This window comes from Mesoplodon bidens (genome assembly GCF_964165515.1).
Source record: "Mesoplodon bidens genome assembly, chromosome: 5".
In the NCBI taxonomy this organism is placed as follows: domain Eukaryota; kingdom Metazoa; phylum Chordata; class Mammalia; order Artiodactyla; family Ziphiidae; genus Mesoplodon; species Mesoplodon bidens.
This window is the reverse complement of record NC_138161.1, coordinates 112,306,456-112,323,201: the sequence shown is the minus strand read 5'-3', so window position 1 is coordinate 112,323,201 and position 16,746 is coordinate 112,306,456. Positions and strand designations below refer to the sequence as shown.

General features: G+C 37.8%; 2 protein-coding genes and 1 pseudogene across 11 annotated transcripts in view; 1 reads left to right on the top strand and 2 right to left on the bottom strand.

The window, feature by feature from the left end:
• The window catches only part of DRC9 (dynein regulatory complex subunit 9), a 42,203-nt gene extending 38,763 nt beyond the window's left edge, over positions 1-3,440 (top strand). For 4 of the 5 annotated variants that reach the window (XM_081235807.1, XM_081235809.1, XM_081235808.1 and 1 more), the window contains 3 exons: positions 251-382; positions 1,476-1,577; positions 2,999-3,440. In XM_081235807.1, the coding sequence (XP_081091933.1) occupies positions 251-382; positions 1,476-1,577; positions 2,999-3,139 (375 nt within the window). In that variant the 3' untranslated portion in view covers positions 3,140-3,440. The remainder of the gene's footprint in view (positions 1-250; positions 383-1,475; positions 1,578-2,998) is intronic. The other variant, XM_081235810.1, reaches the window with a different exon arrangement.
• Positions 3,441-6,935: 3,495 nt separating this feature from the next.
• Positions 6,936-7,318, bottom strand: LOC308617634 (large ribosomal subunit protein eL37-like; annotated as a pseudogene). Its single transcript has one exon. The product of its transcript is annotated as a large ribosomal subunit protein eL37-like (transcript).
• A 5,018-nt stretch (positions 7,319-12,336) lies between these two features.
• LRCH3 (leucine rich repeats and calponin homology domain containing 3) overlaps positions 12,337-16,746 on the bottom strand; it is a 129,046-nt gene continuing 124,636 nt past the window's right edge. For 3 of the 5 annotated variants that reach the window (XM_081236084.1, XM_081236086.1, XM_081236085.1), the window contains one exon: positions 12,578-15,641. In XM_081236084.1, the coding sequence (XP_081092210.1) occupies positions 15,441-15,641 (201 nt within the window). In that variant the 3' untranslated portion in view covers positions 12,578-15,440. The other 2 variants (XM_081236087.1, XM_081236088.1) reach the window with 1 other exon arrangement.

The following is a 16,746-nucleotide window of genomic DNA, read 5'->3' as shown; positions in this document are numbered from 1 at the left end:
AATATGGTTAAGCACCCCTGTAACCACCATCCAGACAGAGACATAGAACACATTTACAGCATCCCCGAAGTCTCCCTCCTGCCCCATTCCCAATCAATAAACTAACCCTCCCCCCAAAAGTAACCATCATTCTGACTTCTATCACTATAGAAAAGTTGTGCTTGTTCTTCAACCTTATATAAATGATTTCATACAGTATATACTGTTTTGTGTCTGGTAGAGCCATATTTTAATGTATTTTTCCAAGTAGAAACTTGAGGAGAAGCTAGAGTTCTGGATGGAGAAATTTGATAAGGACACAGAAATGAAACAGAATGAACTAAATGCTCTCAAAGCTGCTAAGGCCAGAGACTTAGCACACCTTCAAGAACTTGCAAAGACGGTAAGGAAGCAGAGGCTAAATACTGTAAGGCAGAGCACTGAGGAGTGGGTGGTAGCTAAGCAACAGTAGCTGGGGGATACTATTTCTGGTCACAACGTGGTATGCATGTAAACCACTAGGATTCTTTCTTGATGATGATGATGACGTCCTCGTTGATGGGGATAATAATAGCAGCAGCCGACACTTTATATTGCTTAATCTGTCCCGGGCACTTTTCTAGTATTTTACATATATAACTTATTTAACCCTCCCCAAACTCCTTGAGCTAGATACTGTTTTTATTTCTGCTTTATGACCTCTGAAGATAATTTATAAATGATGATTTATAAAAAGCTTCTGATTATGGTTTCATCATTGAATAAATGTAGAACTCAAATTTCTCTTTTAAAAGATGGCTGCTATTTGTAGGTATACATTCTATTAGTTTTAAAAAATTAATTATTTTGATGTCATTAGCCACACATCAAGTTAGTATTTCATTTTTTTTTTAAAGAAGAGGGCATTTTTTTAAATTAATTAATTAATTAATTTTTTGTTGCATTGGTCTTCGTTGCTGCGTGTGGGCTTTCTTTAGTTGCGGTGAGCAGGGGCCACTCTTCGTTGTGGTGCATGGGTTTCTCATTGCGGTGGTTTCTCTTGTTGCGGAGCACGGGCTCTAGGCGCACGGGCTTCAGTAGTGGCGCACGGGCTTCAGTAGTTGTGGCTCATGGGCTCTAGAGCACAGGCTCAGTAGTTGTGGTGCACGGGCTTAGTTGCTCCGCAGCATGTGGGATCTTCCCCGACCAGGGCTCGAACCTGTGTCCCCTGCATTGGCAGGTGGATTCTTAATAATTGTGCCACCAGGGAAGTCCTGGCATGGTTCATTTTAAAGTTTTATATTAAAAATGCAGGGCTGGGGAATTCCCTGGTGGCTTAGTGGTTAGAATTCCAGGCTTTCACTGCCATGGCTGGGGTTCAATCCCTGGTTGGGAAACTGAGATCCCACAAGTCATGTGGTGCAGACAAAAAAAAAACCCCACAAAAAACCTGGGCTGGCTGGGCCACAGCTTAGTGAGCAAGTCCTGTAACATATGATTGATGTCTACTTTTGCAGATAAGGGAATATGAACAAGTCATCATTGAAGATCGTATAAAAAAGGAGAAGACCCGGAAGAAGATAGAACAGGATCACTTGGAATTAAAGAGCATCATAAAGGTAGAAAACAGGCATCTTGGTAATTGGCATCTTGGGGCTTTTTCATTTCTGTAGCTGGCCAAACACTGAGGAATGCAGAGCATCTCTCGTTTATTATCACACGTGGAACAGGAAATCTGTGAGGAAGCATGGCCTAATAATTGGACTTTGCCAACACACGGTCCGTGGTGCAGGGAGACAGTTAAGAGAAAAGGACATGCCCCCAATTTTTAATCCAGGAAGGAAGAGGTGGTTAGCAGTGGAAGCAAAACCTAGAACTTGTGCCCAGAGGTCAAACTTATGAATACTATTTCTAACCAAAACAGCTCTTAAAGGAATTCTTTTTAATATACTACTACTTCTTAAAATCCTATTTATAAGTCAGTCCAGGCTATCTGCTAGGTTCAGATAAAGAGCTGTTTTCAAAAAAGATGAAGGTGATTAAGTAGCAGTTCAGAAAAAAAGAGAGAGAGTTTTATATGAACTTGTGTATATTAGTGATGATGAAACTGGCAAGTCAGATTCTGGGAAATATTCTCAAGCAAGAATAACATCAGCTAGACTAAAACTGTAGTTTTGACAATTGCCCTTCTCTCTGAAAGAAGAGTATCTGCTGAGACCCTACAGTGTGCAAGCTGTGGTTTGGGATGTATATTAGGGGGTGTATTAAGGCAGTAAACTTTGAAGTACATTCAGGACCAGGTATTTAAACCCAAACTTGAGCTTTCCATTAGGAGTCAGATGTATAGTTAGCAAGTATTTATTGAGCTTCTCTGGTGTTTTCTATTTGTCAGGATTCCTCGATTTAGAGCAAAACTGTAAGAGGCAGCTGAAGACCATTTTTGTTTTCTTTTCATTAGTGGACTTGCTCCCAGTCTTTGGAGCTTAATCTGATTTGAAAGTAGACCAGACTGTATTTAGAACAGTTGTGTCTAATGACTAAGATATTCAAGGGAGCTAACTAAATCCTTTTTGAAGGGGAGTTTTGATCCTTTCATCAATCATTAGAGAGTGAAATGCACCAGGAAACCTACTGAAATCACTAGATTATCTGCACATTTTTGACTGAGTTCCTGCTTTTGCCTGTGGTCCAGGTAACTAGCATCCCTTTTGGATCAAATGGTTGTTAGATTTAGGGAGCTTGGATGTTCATAAAGAGAAGCAGTACAAGGGACTCAGGTTTCTAAGTGTAAGGGAAAGATAGGCCTAATCAGATCCCTTTTCTTTATTTTTACTCCTTGAAAACTTTAGAGTCCAGGACTTAAGCTCTGGGTCCTGCACAACAGGCAAGCATTGTTCAAGGATAGCATGCTTGGCCACTTCTGTGTCTCAGAGACCATCTTCACAGAAGTTAGTTTATGAAAAAACAATCGCCTTATGTAGAAAGAATGCAGTTTGTCAGGCATACTACAAACTGTACCCGCTTCCCTGTCCTCTTCCAGCTCCAGGCCTGGTGGCGAGGCACTGTGGTGCGGAAGGAAATTGGTGGTTTCAAAATGCCCAAGAAGGACAAAGATGACGGCAAGGATTCAAAAGGTAAAGGTAAAGGCAAAGACAAGGACAAGCGGAGAGGCAAGAAGTGACCAAGTTATCTTCTGTCTTTTCTGCTGGTGTTTTGGAGGTGGGAAGGAGGACCTGAAGAGAGTAAGAAACATCTTTTACCATCACAGATAACTCATTTACAGGTTGTTTCCTATTTGGACATTCCCAGGTAAGGCCTGGTTATACTAGGTCACCTTGACTGTTATACTAGTTTTCAAACCCTGAATTAGGATTATACTGTGGATTCAGAGCTTCTTCATAATTTGAAAAAAAAAATCCTGGGAAGAAATATTTCTAGGAGTCTTGTGAAGATTCCTCTTGCTCTTTCTCACCAGAAAAAAAAGTACATAATCCTAGTTATAGCAATACATTAAAACTTCAGTAATTCCTGTAATGTCTCTGATTCTGACTTTATTCAAATTGCCTATAGTGAAAAATGGCACTTAGGAGCAAAGAGTGTCATATATGACACCCTTTTTTTTGGCATCTCATTTATTTTTTTATACAGCAGGTTCTTATTACTTATCTATTATATATATATTACTGTATACATGTCAATCCCAATCTCCCAATTCATCACACCACCACCCCCTGCCACTTTCCCCCCTTGGTGTCCATACGTTTGTTCTCTACATCTGTGTCTCTATTTCTGCCCTGCAAACCGGTTCATCTGTACCATTTTTTTAGGTTCCACATATATGCATTAATATACAATATGCATTTTCCTCTTTCTGACTTCACTCTGTATGACAGTCTCTAGGTCCATCCACGTCTCTACAAATGACCCAATTTCATTTCTTTTTATGGCTGAGTAATATTCCATTGTATATATGTACCACATCTTCTTTATCCATTTGTCTGTCGATGGGCATTTAGGTTGCTTCCATGTCCTGGCTATTGTAAGTAGTGCTGCAGTGAACACTGGGGTGCATGTGTCTTTTTGAAATATGGTTTTCTCTGGGTATATGCCCAGTAGTGGGATTTCTGGGTCATATGGTGATTCTATTTTTAGTTTTTTAAGGAATCTCCATCCTGTTCTCCATAGTGGCTGTATCAATTTACATTCCCACCAACAGTGCAAGAGGGTTCCCTTTTCTCCACACTCTCTCGAGCACTTGTTGTCTGTAGATTTTCTGATGATGCCCATTGTAACCAGTGTGAGGTGATACCTCACTGTAGTTTTGATTTGCATTTCTCTACTAATTAGTGATGTTGGGCAGCTTTTCATGTGTTTGTTGGCAATCTGTATATCTTCTTTGGAGAAATGTCTATTTAGGTCTTCTGCCCATTTTTTTTTTTTTTTTTTTTTTTTGCCGTACGCGGGCCTCTCACTGTTGTGGCCTCTCCCGTTGCAGAGCACAGGCTCCGGATGCGCAGGCTCAGTGGCCATGGCTCATAGGCCCAGCCGCTCCATGGCATGTGGGATCTTCCCAGACCGGAGCACAAACCCGTGTCCCCTGCATTGGCAGGCGGACTCTCAACCACTGTGCCACTAGGGAAGCCCCTGTTTTTTTTAATATTGAGCTGCATGAGCTATTTATACATTTTGGAGATTAATCCTTTGTCTGTTGATTCATTTGCAATTATTTTCTCCCATTCTGAGGGTTATCTTTTCTTCTTGTTTATAGTTTCCGTTGCTGTGCAAAAGCTTTTAAGTTTCATTAGGTCCCATTTGTTTATTTCTTTTTATTTCCATTACTCTAGGAGGTAGGTCAAAAAAGATCTTGCTGTGATTTATGTCAAAGAGTGTTCTTCCTGTGTTTACCTCTAAGAGTTTTATAGTGTCTGGCCTTACACTTAGGTCTTTAAGCCATTTTGAGTCTATTTTTGTGTATGGTGTTAGGGAGTGTACTAATTTCATTCTTTTATATGTAGCTGTCCAGTTTTCCCAGCACCACTTATAGAAGAGACTGTCTTTTCTCCATTGTATATCCTTGCCTCCTTTGTCATAGATTAGGTGACCATAGGTGTGTGGGTTTATCTCTGGGCTTTCTATCCTGTTCCACTGATCTGTATTTCTGTTTTTGTGCCAGTACCATATGGTCTTAATTACTGTAACTTTGTAGTATAGCCCAAAGTCAGGGAGTCTGATTCCTCCAGCTCCATTTTTTTCCCTCAAGATTGCTTTAGCTATTTGGGGTTTTTTGTGTCTCCATACAGATTTTAAGACTTTTGTTCTAGTTCTGTAAAAAATGCCATTGGTAATTTAATAGGGATTGCATTGAACCTGTAGATTGCTTTGGGTAGTATAGTCATTTTCACAATATTGATTCTTCCAATCCAAGAACATGGTATATCTCTGTACCTGTTTGTGTCATCTTTGATTTCTTTCATCAGTGTCTTATAGTTTTCTGAGTACAGGTCTTTTACCTCCTTAGGTAGGTTTATTCCTAGATATTTTATTCTTTTTGTTGCAATGGTGAATGGGATTGTTTCCTTACTTTCTCTTTCTGATCTTTCGCTGTTAGTGTATAGGAATGAAAGAGATTTCTGTGCATTAATTTTGTATCCTGCAACTTTACCAAATTCAGTGATTAGCTCTAGTAGTTTTCTAGTGGCATCTTTAGGATTCTCTATGTATGGTTTCACGTCATCTGCAAACAGTGACAGTTTTACTTCTTCTTTTCCAACTTGGATTCCTTTTATTTCTTTTTCTTCTCTGATTACGTGGCTAAAACTTCCAAAAACTGTTGAATAATAGTGGTGAGAGTGGGCAACCTTGTCTCGTTCCTGATCTTAGAAGAAATGGTTTCAGTTTTTCACCATTGAGAATGATGTTTGCTGTGGGTTTGTTGTATATGGCCTTTATTATGTTGAGGTAGGTTCCCTCTATGCCCACTTTTTGGATAGTTTTTATCATAAATGGGTGTTGAATTTTGTCAAAAGCTTTTTCTGCATCTGTTGAGATGATCATATGGTTTTTGTTCTTCAATTTGTTAATATGGTGTATCACATTGATTGATTTGTGTATATTGAAGAATCCTTGCATCACTGGGATAAATCCCAGTTGATCATGGTGTATGATCCTTTTAAGGTGTTGCTGGATTCTGTTTGCTAGTATTTGTTGAGGATTTTTGTATCTGTACTCAGTGATATTGGTCTGTAATTTTCCTTTTTTGTAGTATCTTTGTCTGGTCTTGGTATCAGGGTGATGGTGGCTCACAGAATGAGTTTAGGAGTGTTCCCTCCTCTGCAATTTTTTGGAAGATGGGTGTTAGCTCTTTTCTAAATCTTTGATAGAATTCACCTGTGAAGCCATCTGGTCCTGGACTTCTGTTTGTTGGAGGATTTTTAATCAGAGTTTCAATTTCATTACTTGTGATTGGTCTGTTTATATTTTCTATTTCTTCCTGGTTCAGTCTTGGAAGGTTATACCATTCTAAGAATTTGTCCACTTTTTTCCAGGTTGTCTATTTTATTGGCATAGAGTTGCTTGTAGTAGTCTCTTATAATGCTTTGTATTTCTGCGGTGTCTGTTGTAACTTCTCCTTTTTAATTTCTAATTTTTATTGATTTGAGTCCTCTCCCTCTTTTTCTTGATGAGTCTGGCTAAAGGTTTTTCAATTTTGTTTATCTTCTCAAAGAACCAGCTTTTAGTTTCATTGACCTTTGCTATTGTTTTGTTTCTATTTCATTTATTTCTGCTCTGATCTTTATGATTTCTTTCCTTCTACTTACTTTGGGTTTTGTTTGTTCTTCTTTCTCTAGTTCCTTTAGGTGTAAGGTTAGATTGTTTGAGATTTTTCTTGTTTCTTGAGGTAGGATTGTATTACTATAAACTTCTCTCTTATAACTGCTTTTGCTGCATCCCATAGGTTTTGGATTGTCATGTTTTCGTTGTCATTTGCCTCTAGGTTTTTTTTTTTTTTTTTTTCAAAACCAGAACATTTATTGCGTGACTAATAATTGAAATCCTTAAGATGAACTGGATGCTGCAACAACTGCCCTCTTGGGTTTAGGTGTTGTTCCTTCACGGAATCCATGCCTGAATCTGCGGTATACAATTTTTAGGTGCCTCATTCGACCAGTCCCAGTGGTATTTCGTCTTTTAGCTTTAGCACTCCAGTTATACTTCCTCTTCTGCTTGGCAGGTAGCCACATTTACCACAGGTCGACTTCTGAAGGTGGTAGGCCTTAGAGCCACAGCGGCGGCACATGTGCGTCTTATTCTGACGCTTCCCAAACGAGAACGTTCCCTTGGTCATCTCGCTTCTGCCGCCGAGACCAAAGAGCTCTAGGTATTTTTTAATTTCCTCTGATTTCTTCAGTGATCTCTTGGTTATTTAGTAACGTATTGTTTAGCCTCCACGTGTTTGTGTTTTTATGGTTTTTTCCCTGTAATTGATTTCTAATCTCATAGTGTTGTGGTCGGAAAAGATGCTTGATATGATTTCAGTTTTCTTAAGTTCACCGAGGCTTGATTTGTGACCCAAGGTGTGATCTATCCTGGAGAATGTTCTGTGTGCACTTGAGAAGAAAGTGTAATCTGCTGTTTTTGGATGGAATGTCCTATAAATATCAATTAAATCTCTCTGGTCTATTGTGTCATTTAAAGCTTGTGTTTCCTTATTAATTTTCTGTGTGGATGATCTGTCCATTGGTGTAAGTAAAGTGTTAATGTCCCCCACTATTATTGTGTTACTGTTGATTTCCTCTTTTATAGCTGTTAGCAGTTGCCTTATGTATTGAGGTGCTCCTACGTTGGGTGCATATATATTTATAATTGCTATATCTTCTTCTTGGATTGATCCCTTGATCACTATGTAGTGTCCCTCCTTGTCTTTTGTAACATTCTTTATTTTAAAGTCTATTTTATCTGATACGAGTATTGCTACTCCAGCTTTCTTTTGATTTCCAGTTGCATGGAATATCTTTTTCCATCCCCTCGCTTTCAGTCTGTATGTGTCCCTTGGTCTAAAGTGGGTCTCTTGTAGACAGCATATATATGGGTCTTGTTTCTGTATCCATTCAGTGAGCCTGTGTCTTTTAGTTGGAGCATTAATCCATTCATGTGTAAGGTAATTATCGATATTTATGTTCCTATTACCATTTTCTTCATTGCTATGGGTTTTTGGTAGGACCTTTTCTTCTCTTGTGTTTCCCACTTAGAGAAGTTCCTTTATCATTTGCTGTAGAGCTGGTTTGGTGGTGCTGAATTCTCTTAGATTTTGCTTGTATGTAAAGCTTTTGCTTTCTCCATCAAATCTGAATGAGATCCTTGCCAGGTAGAGTGATCTTGGTTGTAAGTTCTTCCATCACTTTAAGTATATCGTGCCACTCCCTTCGGGCTTGTAGTTTCTGCTGAGACATCACCTGTTAACCTTATGGGAGTTCCCTTGTATGTTTTTTTTCCCTTGGTGCTTTTAATAATTTTTGTCAATTTGATTACTATATGTCCCGGCATGTTTCTCCTTGGGTTTATGCTGCCTGGGACTCTCTGCACTTCCTGGACTTGGGTGGCTATTTCATTTCCCGTGTTAGGGAAGTTTTCGACTATAACGTCTTCAAATATTTTCTTGGGTCCCTTCTCTCTCTTTTCTTTCTGGGACTTTTATAATGTGAATTTTGGTGTGTTTAATGTTGTCCCAGAGGTCTCTTAGGCTGTCTTCATTTCTTTTCATTCTTTTTCTCTTTATTCTGTTCCATGGCAGTGAATTCCACCATCCTGTTTTCCAGGACACTTATCCATTCTTCTGCCTCAGTTATTCTGCTATTGATTCCTTCTAGTGTAATAAATGACACTCTTATGAGCAAAAGTGTTGTTCAGTAGGAACTACAAGATGATGTTTATCAAGTGTCTAGAATAATACATACACAATAAAGTTTTAATGAAGGTTGGTTCCTGCCTGCCTTTTAAATTTATTATCACTTTACTGTTTTTATGGGGGGGTGTCACATAGAACATATATCTTATTATAAGCTGCTTCAGCTCCTTTTCTGGGAAATAGGTAAGGATATAAATGATAAATACAAGACAGAAATGAGATGTCAGGATATACAGCCCACACACAGGAAAGACAGGGGACACAGGTCAGTGGGGAGATGAGTTTGGAGATATTGCTGAGACGTGAGACAGTAGGGCCTATACCTGCTTTGCTTACTCAGTAACTCTCACCTTATGGGGTATTAAGACTAAAAGAGGCAAAGCACGTGAAAATACCTAATCTGTGACTGGATATAAGGCTGATTGTCATTCTCTCTCTCCTGCTAAAAGAGAATGAGCCCATTGGGTCATTCTTGCCTTGCTTGATTGATCAGAATAGAATGTCTTGGAATGCTAAAGCTCTCCCTATAGCATAGTTGGTAATTTCTGAGAAAAGTCTTTCAAATGGGTCACATATATTTCAAAATTAAGCCTTATATCTAATTCCAAATACAGGACACTACTGATATGTATACTTTCTTAAAAAAGTATATTTTGATCTCAAGGGACCATTATGAGGACCCAGTTTCTACTGATGTTCCATCAAAGAATTTACCCTTTTATTTTTGCCAAGGAAACCATGCTTTAGGTATGAACATTTTCAAATCAGCCTTTATTTCATGCTATTGAAGTGTTGTCTTTTATTTTAATGTCAATGTGTAAAGTGGCATACAGGCAATTTAAAATAACATACATGATACTGACATATTTATTCTTAGAACTTATGCATTATATTTACAGACATACAAATATAGGACAATGTTTTACAAAATCTTTTACTAATTACATGTTTACAACATTTTCAGAAATAAAATGAAATCTGCTGTAAACCACCTTACTGCAATATGTATATAAAAACGTTTCTGAATATCCATGTTCTCCTTCATTTCTATAACCATTTAAGCGCTTAGTTTTAAAAAGTTCATCATACTCGTCAGCGTAGTCATACATTAGTCACTGCTGTACTTTTATCAAGTAGAGAAATCAGACTCCTTGATTAGGTGTGAGGCTGTATTTTCAAAAGCTCTTAAGGAAAGTGACCTATTACTACTAAGTGTCCTATTCTATTCTAGTCAAATACAAAGGCCCTTCCTCCCATGAGTTGTTTCCAGAGAAAATTGGTTTGGAGTGCTAAGCAAGTATGAGACTGAAAGCCCAGAAACCTGCTGACTTGGGCCCTGGTGGGCGGGCACTTAGCCTTTTCTTCATTCACTCTTCAGCGCTGGGAAGGTCACTGCTTCAGTAGGAAGTTCATAAATGGTCAGGTGGAATTGTAACAAAGTCATCTTCATCTTATGTTAGAGTCTAGCAAGGCTAAATATTAAATTTTCTTTCCAGTTAAAAAAAAAAAGGTATATACAAAACACTGAGTACAAAAATTTTCCAACAAAAACATCATGACTTGTTTTGCATCTTGACATAGAAAAGACATTCAATATATTTTATATTTTTCTTTCATTATCAACCAAAACTGTAAACAAATATTTTCTAACTATTCAAATATAAATTTGAATTAGTCTGATAAAAATATATGAATAAGGTTTCATGCTATGTATAAAATTTGAAATACGTTGAAAATTCCAATTATTCCTATGGGAAAATTAGTCACAAATGTTCCAAATGTTGCATTATGTATGCTGACTGGGATTATTCCTTGCAACTATGTGACAAACAGTCCTGTCCTTTGCTGAGTTTCATTTCAAATGGCTGTCTATAATTTGGAGATTGTACTGAGGTTTAATGTTGACTAGAAGTAAAAATACCTAGAGTTTAAAAATATACACAGCTAAATTCTAAACAAGTCCTATGACTGGTGGGTCTGTTTGGAACTGTAAATATAATGGGGTCTGGCTCTAAGCACTTAAAACACATTTTACTTTTGTTTCATAAGGACCCTGAAGGATTGGGCTTTGAGCTCAGATGTTTTGTGTTATATAAGTTTAAACCTGTGACAACAAGGAGAAAACATTATTTTGGCCAGATACTCAACATGATTTTATCCAGAGTTACTTTTAGATGCTGCTACATGATAAAACGAGAGAACATTATTCTTAAATGCATGGACTGGTAAAGAAACCCCAGAACAGTTAACAACAGGAAAAAACCTAGATAACTAGTATCTTCACTTACTCTATTTACTTGGTTTACAAAGGCAGTGAATATCAGAAGATATCACTGACAACTAAAAGGGTCTCAAAAAATAGGGGAAGAAAGACCCAAGTGGCTTAGCCTTGAATTAGGGCTCCTGGTTTTGTGCTGTCTGAGCCCTTGGGCCCTTTTACTGCACCCATAATTGAGTAAATAAGGCACTGGTTGGGGAGCTAGATGGCTAGATGAAAAGACAGCAAGCTGTTTTTAAAATGCCACAAGTGCTTTAACTCAGCTACAGAAATTGGCAGTTAGCTGAAAGAAATGTAAGAAGCTTGGCTTTTACTTTATTTTCATAATCTTCTGTTATTTGGGGAGCTGGAAGTGCATCTGCTGTGACTGGAAGGTGTTTGCAGGTCCAGGTATCCTGGGAGCAGCTTGCAGGGGAGAAGGGGTGAGCTCAGTGAAGTCAACACACAGGATGCAGAGTGCCACAAGCTACCAGCTTAAAGATCTGGACCCTGTGTGTAGAGTGCTTGATTATAATGTTTAGATAATAGTGGGATGATACATGGAACCATCCTCTAAGTGGTGGTGGACTGGAGCTGGGGGGAGGCCTAGGACACTGGCCTTAAATGCAACAGTATCTGTTTCATTGTTTTACTATGCAAAATCTAGACCTTCTACATTATTTTTATTTTACCTTGGACAGAACAGTCCAAGTAGTCATAATAGAGCTGAAAAACATGGTGAAGTCATTACTCCCCCCAAATTATACAAATATCTAGCTTGGAACAGTGGTTTCCACTACATGAAACACCTGGAATGTTTGTTGAAATGCAGATACCCACGCCTCACTCTAGACCAACCGAGTGAGAATCTGTACTTTAACAAATTCTCCAGGAGATTCTAATGAACAACCACGTTTAGAAACTAGTGGATACCAGAGGGCTTGGAAACAGGGAAAGATAACAGCATGGCTGTGCCTTCAAGAGAGACAAATATCCTTCTGAGAAGATAGTCTTCAGTATGTGAAAGAGCCTACTCTCTAGAAAAGCACAGCCAGGTTAGGCTTCAGTGTTGGGTTCTCGATAATGACAGAATTAAGTTTCATTTGTGAAAACCAACCGTGTCTTCATAAACAATTCAATGCAAATGGATATAACCTCCCCTAAAATGGAGAAATGAAGCAAAATATTCCTGTTAGGAATCATGGAAACAGTCCCTTTTAAGAACATGTAAGCGCTTTGTTAAGCAGACGGCTCACAGCAGCAGTCACGCTGTCCTGTTTCGTTTTGGCCAGGCCAACGCCCACGGTGCTGGGAGTCCTTACACAGCAGATAACTGGTGCTGCTGCTGCTTGGGCGGGGCAAGTTCCAGGAGAGCCTGGACCGTCAGCGCAACCTGGCTCAAACCTTTCTCTTCTAAAATGTGGAGAGGCAAACATAATTGCTCCTGAAATGGGACAATGTAACATAAAAACAAACAGAAGAGAAAAGAGGATGAACATCACAGAACTGAAAAGAAAAAATAAGCATCTCTTCTCTCCCTCATAATAATGAACTGAGATACGAGAAGTCAGTACCTGAGAATCTGACCTCTGTTAATATGAGTTACACAGAGATGGTACCTGACACTCGTCACTTTTTTTTTATTAATACATCTAAAAGTACATACAGATCATTTTGAATATTAGAAAATGGACAAGTTACATACACTTTTACATACAACAGCAGATAAACATACTATGGAGTAAAAGCAGCATCCTTCACCGCTGATAAAAGAGCAATGCAGATCAGTAAAATGAGGCAGGTGAAAATAGAGAAACAGTTCCAAGTTACTGGATGGCTGAAGCCTAAAGATATAATATTGTAGGAGAAAGCGCTTTGGAAATTACAAACCATAGGAATGCAAGATAGTTTCATGCCATAACTCAGACTGCATGAGAGAGGAATGCTCTCTACATTTAGTCCTGACTATGAAAATCAGGTTCTCAGACCAGGCAGGGATCACAGGAAGAAACTGAGGTATATCCTTGAGATTTAGAAGTATTTGAGAAAATATCCCCTACACTGGATAATTCACGGAAGGCCCGGTTTGAATTACTTAAAAACTTGAATTACAGAACTTAAATAAAGAAATTACATTTGAAAAAGTATTTTATATCCTGGTATTTAATGGATTAAATTATGCTGGAGAACTATGATGTGAGCTTAGTCAGGAACACATTAATTAACATATATTCGAAAAGCATTTACATGTTTGCTTTAGCAAGTTAAATTACTTCTATCTTGTTTATTACCTCATTAATGTGTTTGGTTAATCCTTTCTTGTAAGACAAAAAGGCATATCATAAGAATAACATCTATCATTGATTAGATGAAAGAAAGAAGAGGTTACTCTTAAAGGAATGAAAGTGGAATTCTGGTTCTACTGAAAAAGACTATACATACTTATAAAAGAAGATAACTGGATTTTTCTCAGCTTTTCATTGGCACTTAATATAGTATTAGGAAGTTTTACAAAACCAGTTGCAATAAAAAATATAACAAGTATGTTTTATGAACCATTATTGGTACTTGTGCTTCTTAATCACTTTCTTTTTATTTAATACTTACCTTGATAAAACAAGGTAAATGGAATCTTTTGATCTTAAGAAACTAGCAACTTTGAATAAATCTTCTGAGTACAACTGAAGTACAGATTAACTATACTTAAAATGAACCTGCAGGGTGTTTTACTCTGGGGGGAGACATATTTCCTCTGAGGCCGATTCCTTGATCTCTGTTTCCAGGGGTGCCCTGCGACCTGTAAGCCGGTGGCTTACACATTCCCTCAGTGGCTTATGCTTTCCAGATGCACATTTACCTTCTAGCTGGCTTAGAGGGAACTCTGTTCTGAAGAGAATGCACCATTACTCCCCCAAAACCACATAAAACACCATGTGTTTTTTTAAAGGGACAGAACTTCACAAAACTGAATGATCTCTGACTCAGAGACATCTTAAAAAAAAACCTCCCCCCAACTCCAAAAGGCACTACTGCTGTTTTCAACACAGTGTTCAATGTTTCAGCATTAAAAATAAAAGGTTTTTAATGTGTTAAATAATTTTCCCATTTAATATGAAAGAAAACCAAAGCAATCAGATCCTCAGATTGACTTCTACAACATGATATGGTTCCTCACAATCTTCCTTCATACGTGAGTTCAGTTGTCCAATTTTCTTAACAGAGTTCAGAGATTCCTGAATGTTCAGAAACACTATTTATGAGAACCAGAATCTGAATGCAATTATAAAGTACTTTCAAGCATTAAGGCTAGCAGCTAATATACTAAGCATTCTGAAAGAGGCATTCATTGCCTTGGGTACAGAACAGAGATTGCTGCCTAATTCTTTACCTGCTACTGTTCAGAAATAATCTCCTCAACAGCCTATCAAATATAAGTTCACCTATTAAGATGGTTCAAATATATTGGAAATTACATAAATTCCAATTTTAAATTCTAAATAGGATTCTAGAAGTGAAGTTAAAGATAATAAACATAATAAATGTGCAGACAGGTGCCTACCCCTGAAAGGTCAGCTCCAGATAATTTGCTTGTGTACTGTTTCCAATGTACACAATGGGCTCAGAATAGCAATCTAGGGAACCTACATTATCTTTGGACTGAACATTCTGATCAAATTAAAATTATTAAGATTAAATGGCCAGTGCCTTCCAGATGTCCAGAGAGCAGATGCTTATTAGGTGGACTTGTGCCTACCAATAAAGACAGATTTCAGGATTTCAGGGCACAGCTCAATGCAGAGATCTAAGTGACCAGGTGCTCCCCAGAACATAAGGGGTACAACTGTTTCCTCATGAACGGCTGTTGAAAAGTTCAGCAACTCGTAATTTTAATACTTCTCACAATTTCAACACTTAAGTTGTGTTGAGGCATGGAAAGAAGGCCAGATGGAAACTTTATTATGCCATTTGGAAATAAAGTTCTAACTCATATTCTAACAACAGGCTCAGGATTGTATTAGTAGACCCTGCTCAGCATTTATGATAAGAGAAACAAGGCCACATACAGGCCAGGAGAATGGACAAATGAGCAGAAGAAAATATACTGGTCTTTCTGCTCTTTGTTAGCAATCATAAATGCTTCCTAATGTGATAAGCTGCTCATCTGGACACATGAGGAAAGAATTTATCTACTTTATTGGTTAGCTCTTTGATGGCTAACCAATTAAAAAAAGCACATATGTAAATACTTTTGAATGAGAAACAAACCTCCTTTACCAAGCACAGGAATGAGATGGAAAAATCACTGGAATGCACTTTCGGCTAGAGGGGGAAGATCCAGTAATAAAGCATACAGAGAGTTAACATTAAAGTACAATAAAATGCCACAAAACTCAAAAGCTGGATAGATAGAGAGACAAAACTGGATTCTTCTGAATGTGCCCCAAGAGAAAGTAGTGTTTCAACAGTTCTTTTTACGCTGAGGTTTAGCTGAAGGATGTCAGAAGGGGAACAAAGATTGTCCTGTCCAAAGTGTGAGCAGGAAAGGAAAACAGAAAAATAAAGTCAGTGGATCAGAAATACAGATTTGAGTATAGAATTCAATATGATCATCTCAGTCATATTCAAAGAAACATATCCCATAACATTTTTTATTATGATGAATCAAAATGCTGAAAAACAAAACCACAAAGAATCCTCTATGTGCTCAGCTTGATTTTACTACTAAATAGCAGAATAAAATTGTTGGTGATTAGTATGAACATTCAGGATAAAATGAACAGAGGTGGATGCTGACTTAGGGTTATGTGAGGCCTGAGAGTGGTTGAGTGGGTGAGGCAACCTCTTTCTCGATTCATTCTTCCCTATTAACAAAAAATAGGCCAGAAAGCAAGGACAAAACCTGGGGGTGGGCTGAGGAGACGGAAGTTTTTGGAGAAAGCCAGGTGAGTCAAGAAGGTTCAAAGAATGAAGAAAGCATAATAATTAGGGGAAACTTATTACCTGGAAGTCAGGTGTACTGAATGACTTGGTGTTCCTCTAAAAATCAAGTCAAGTCCATCTTAACCAAGTCTTGTTTACTAATTGTACAGAATGAATCTAGAGTTGTAATGGGCCTTAGAGATCATCCAAACCCTCCAGTTCACAGATTAAGAAATTAAATAAATAAAAGCATTACTGGACTTGATAACAGGAAAATATTCTTTCACACATAACATATAATAACTCCAGAACATAAGATATTGGACTCAGAAGTTTTTATCACCAACTATAGTTTTTGGAATGTAACATATATTTAATAAAAGCATAATAATAAACAGACTATCCATATGCCCAACCTTATTGGAGGTTTTTAACAATCACTTTATTCTTCAATGTTTCATTCATAATTTGACTTGTAAACATTTAAAAAGTTATACTGATAAGGGAAATCACTCACCTTTATACATGTTTTCTGGACAGAAGATCTGACAAATTTTTCAATATTAAGTTTTATGTTATCTGTTTTCAAAAGTGATCATTATTACATCCCTGATTTTATTTACAAGTGAAACATAGCAGGTGGTCATGTTTAGGTAAAGGTCATAATGCCCAGAAGTAGGGGAGAACAAAGGAAGAAGAAGAGGTA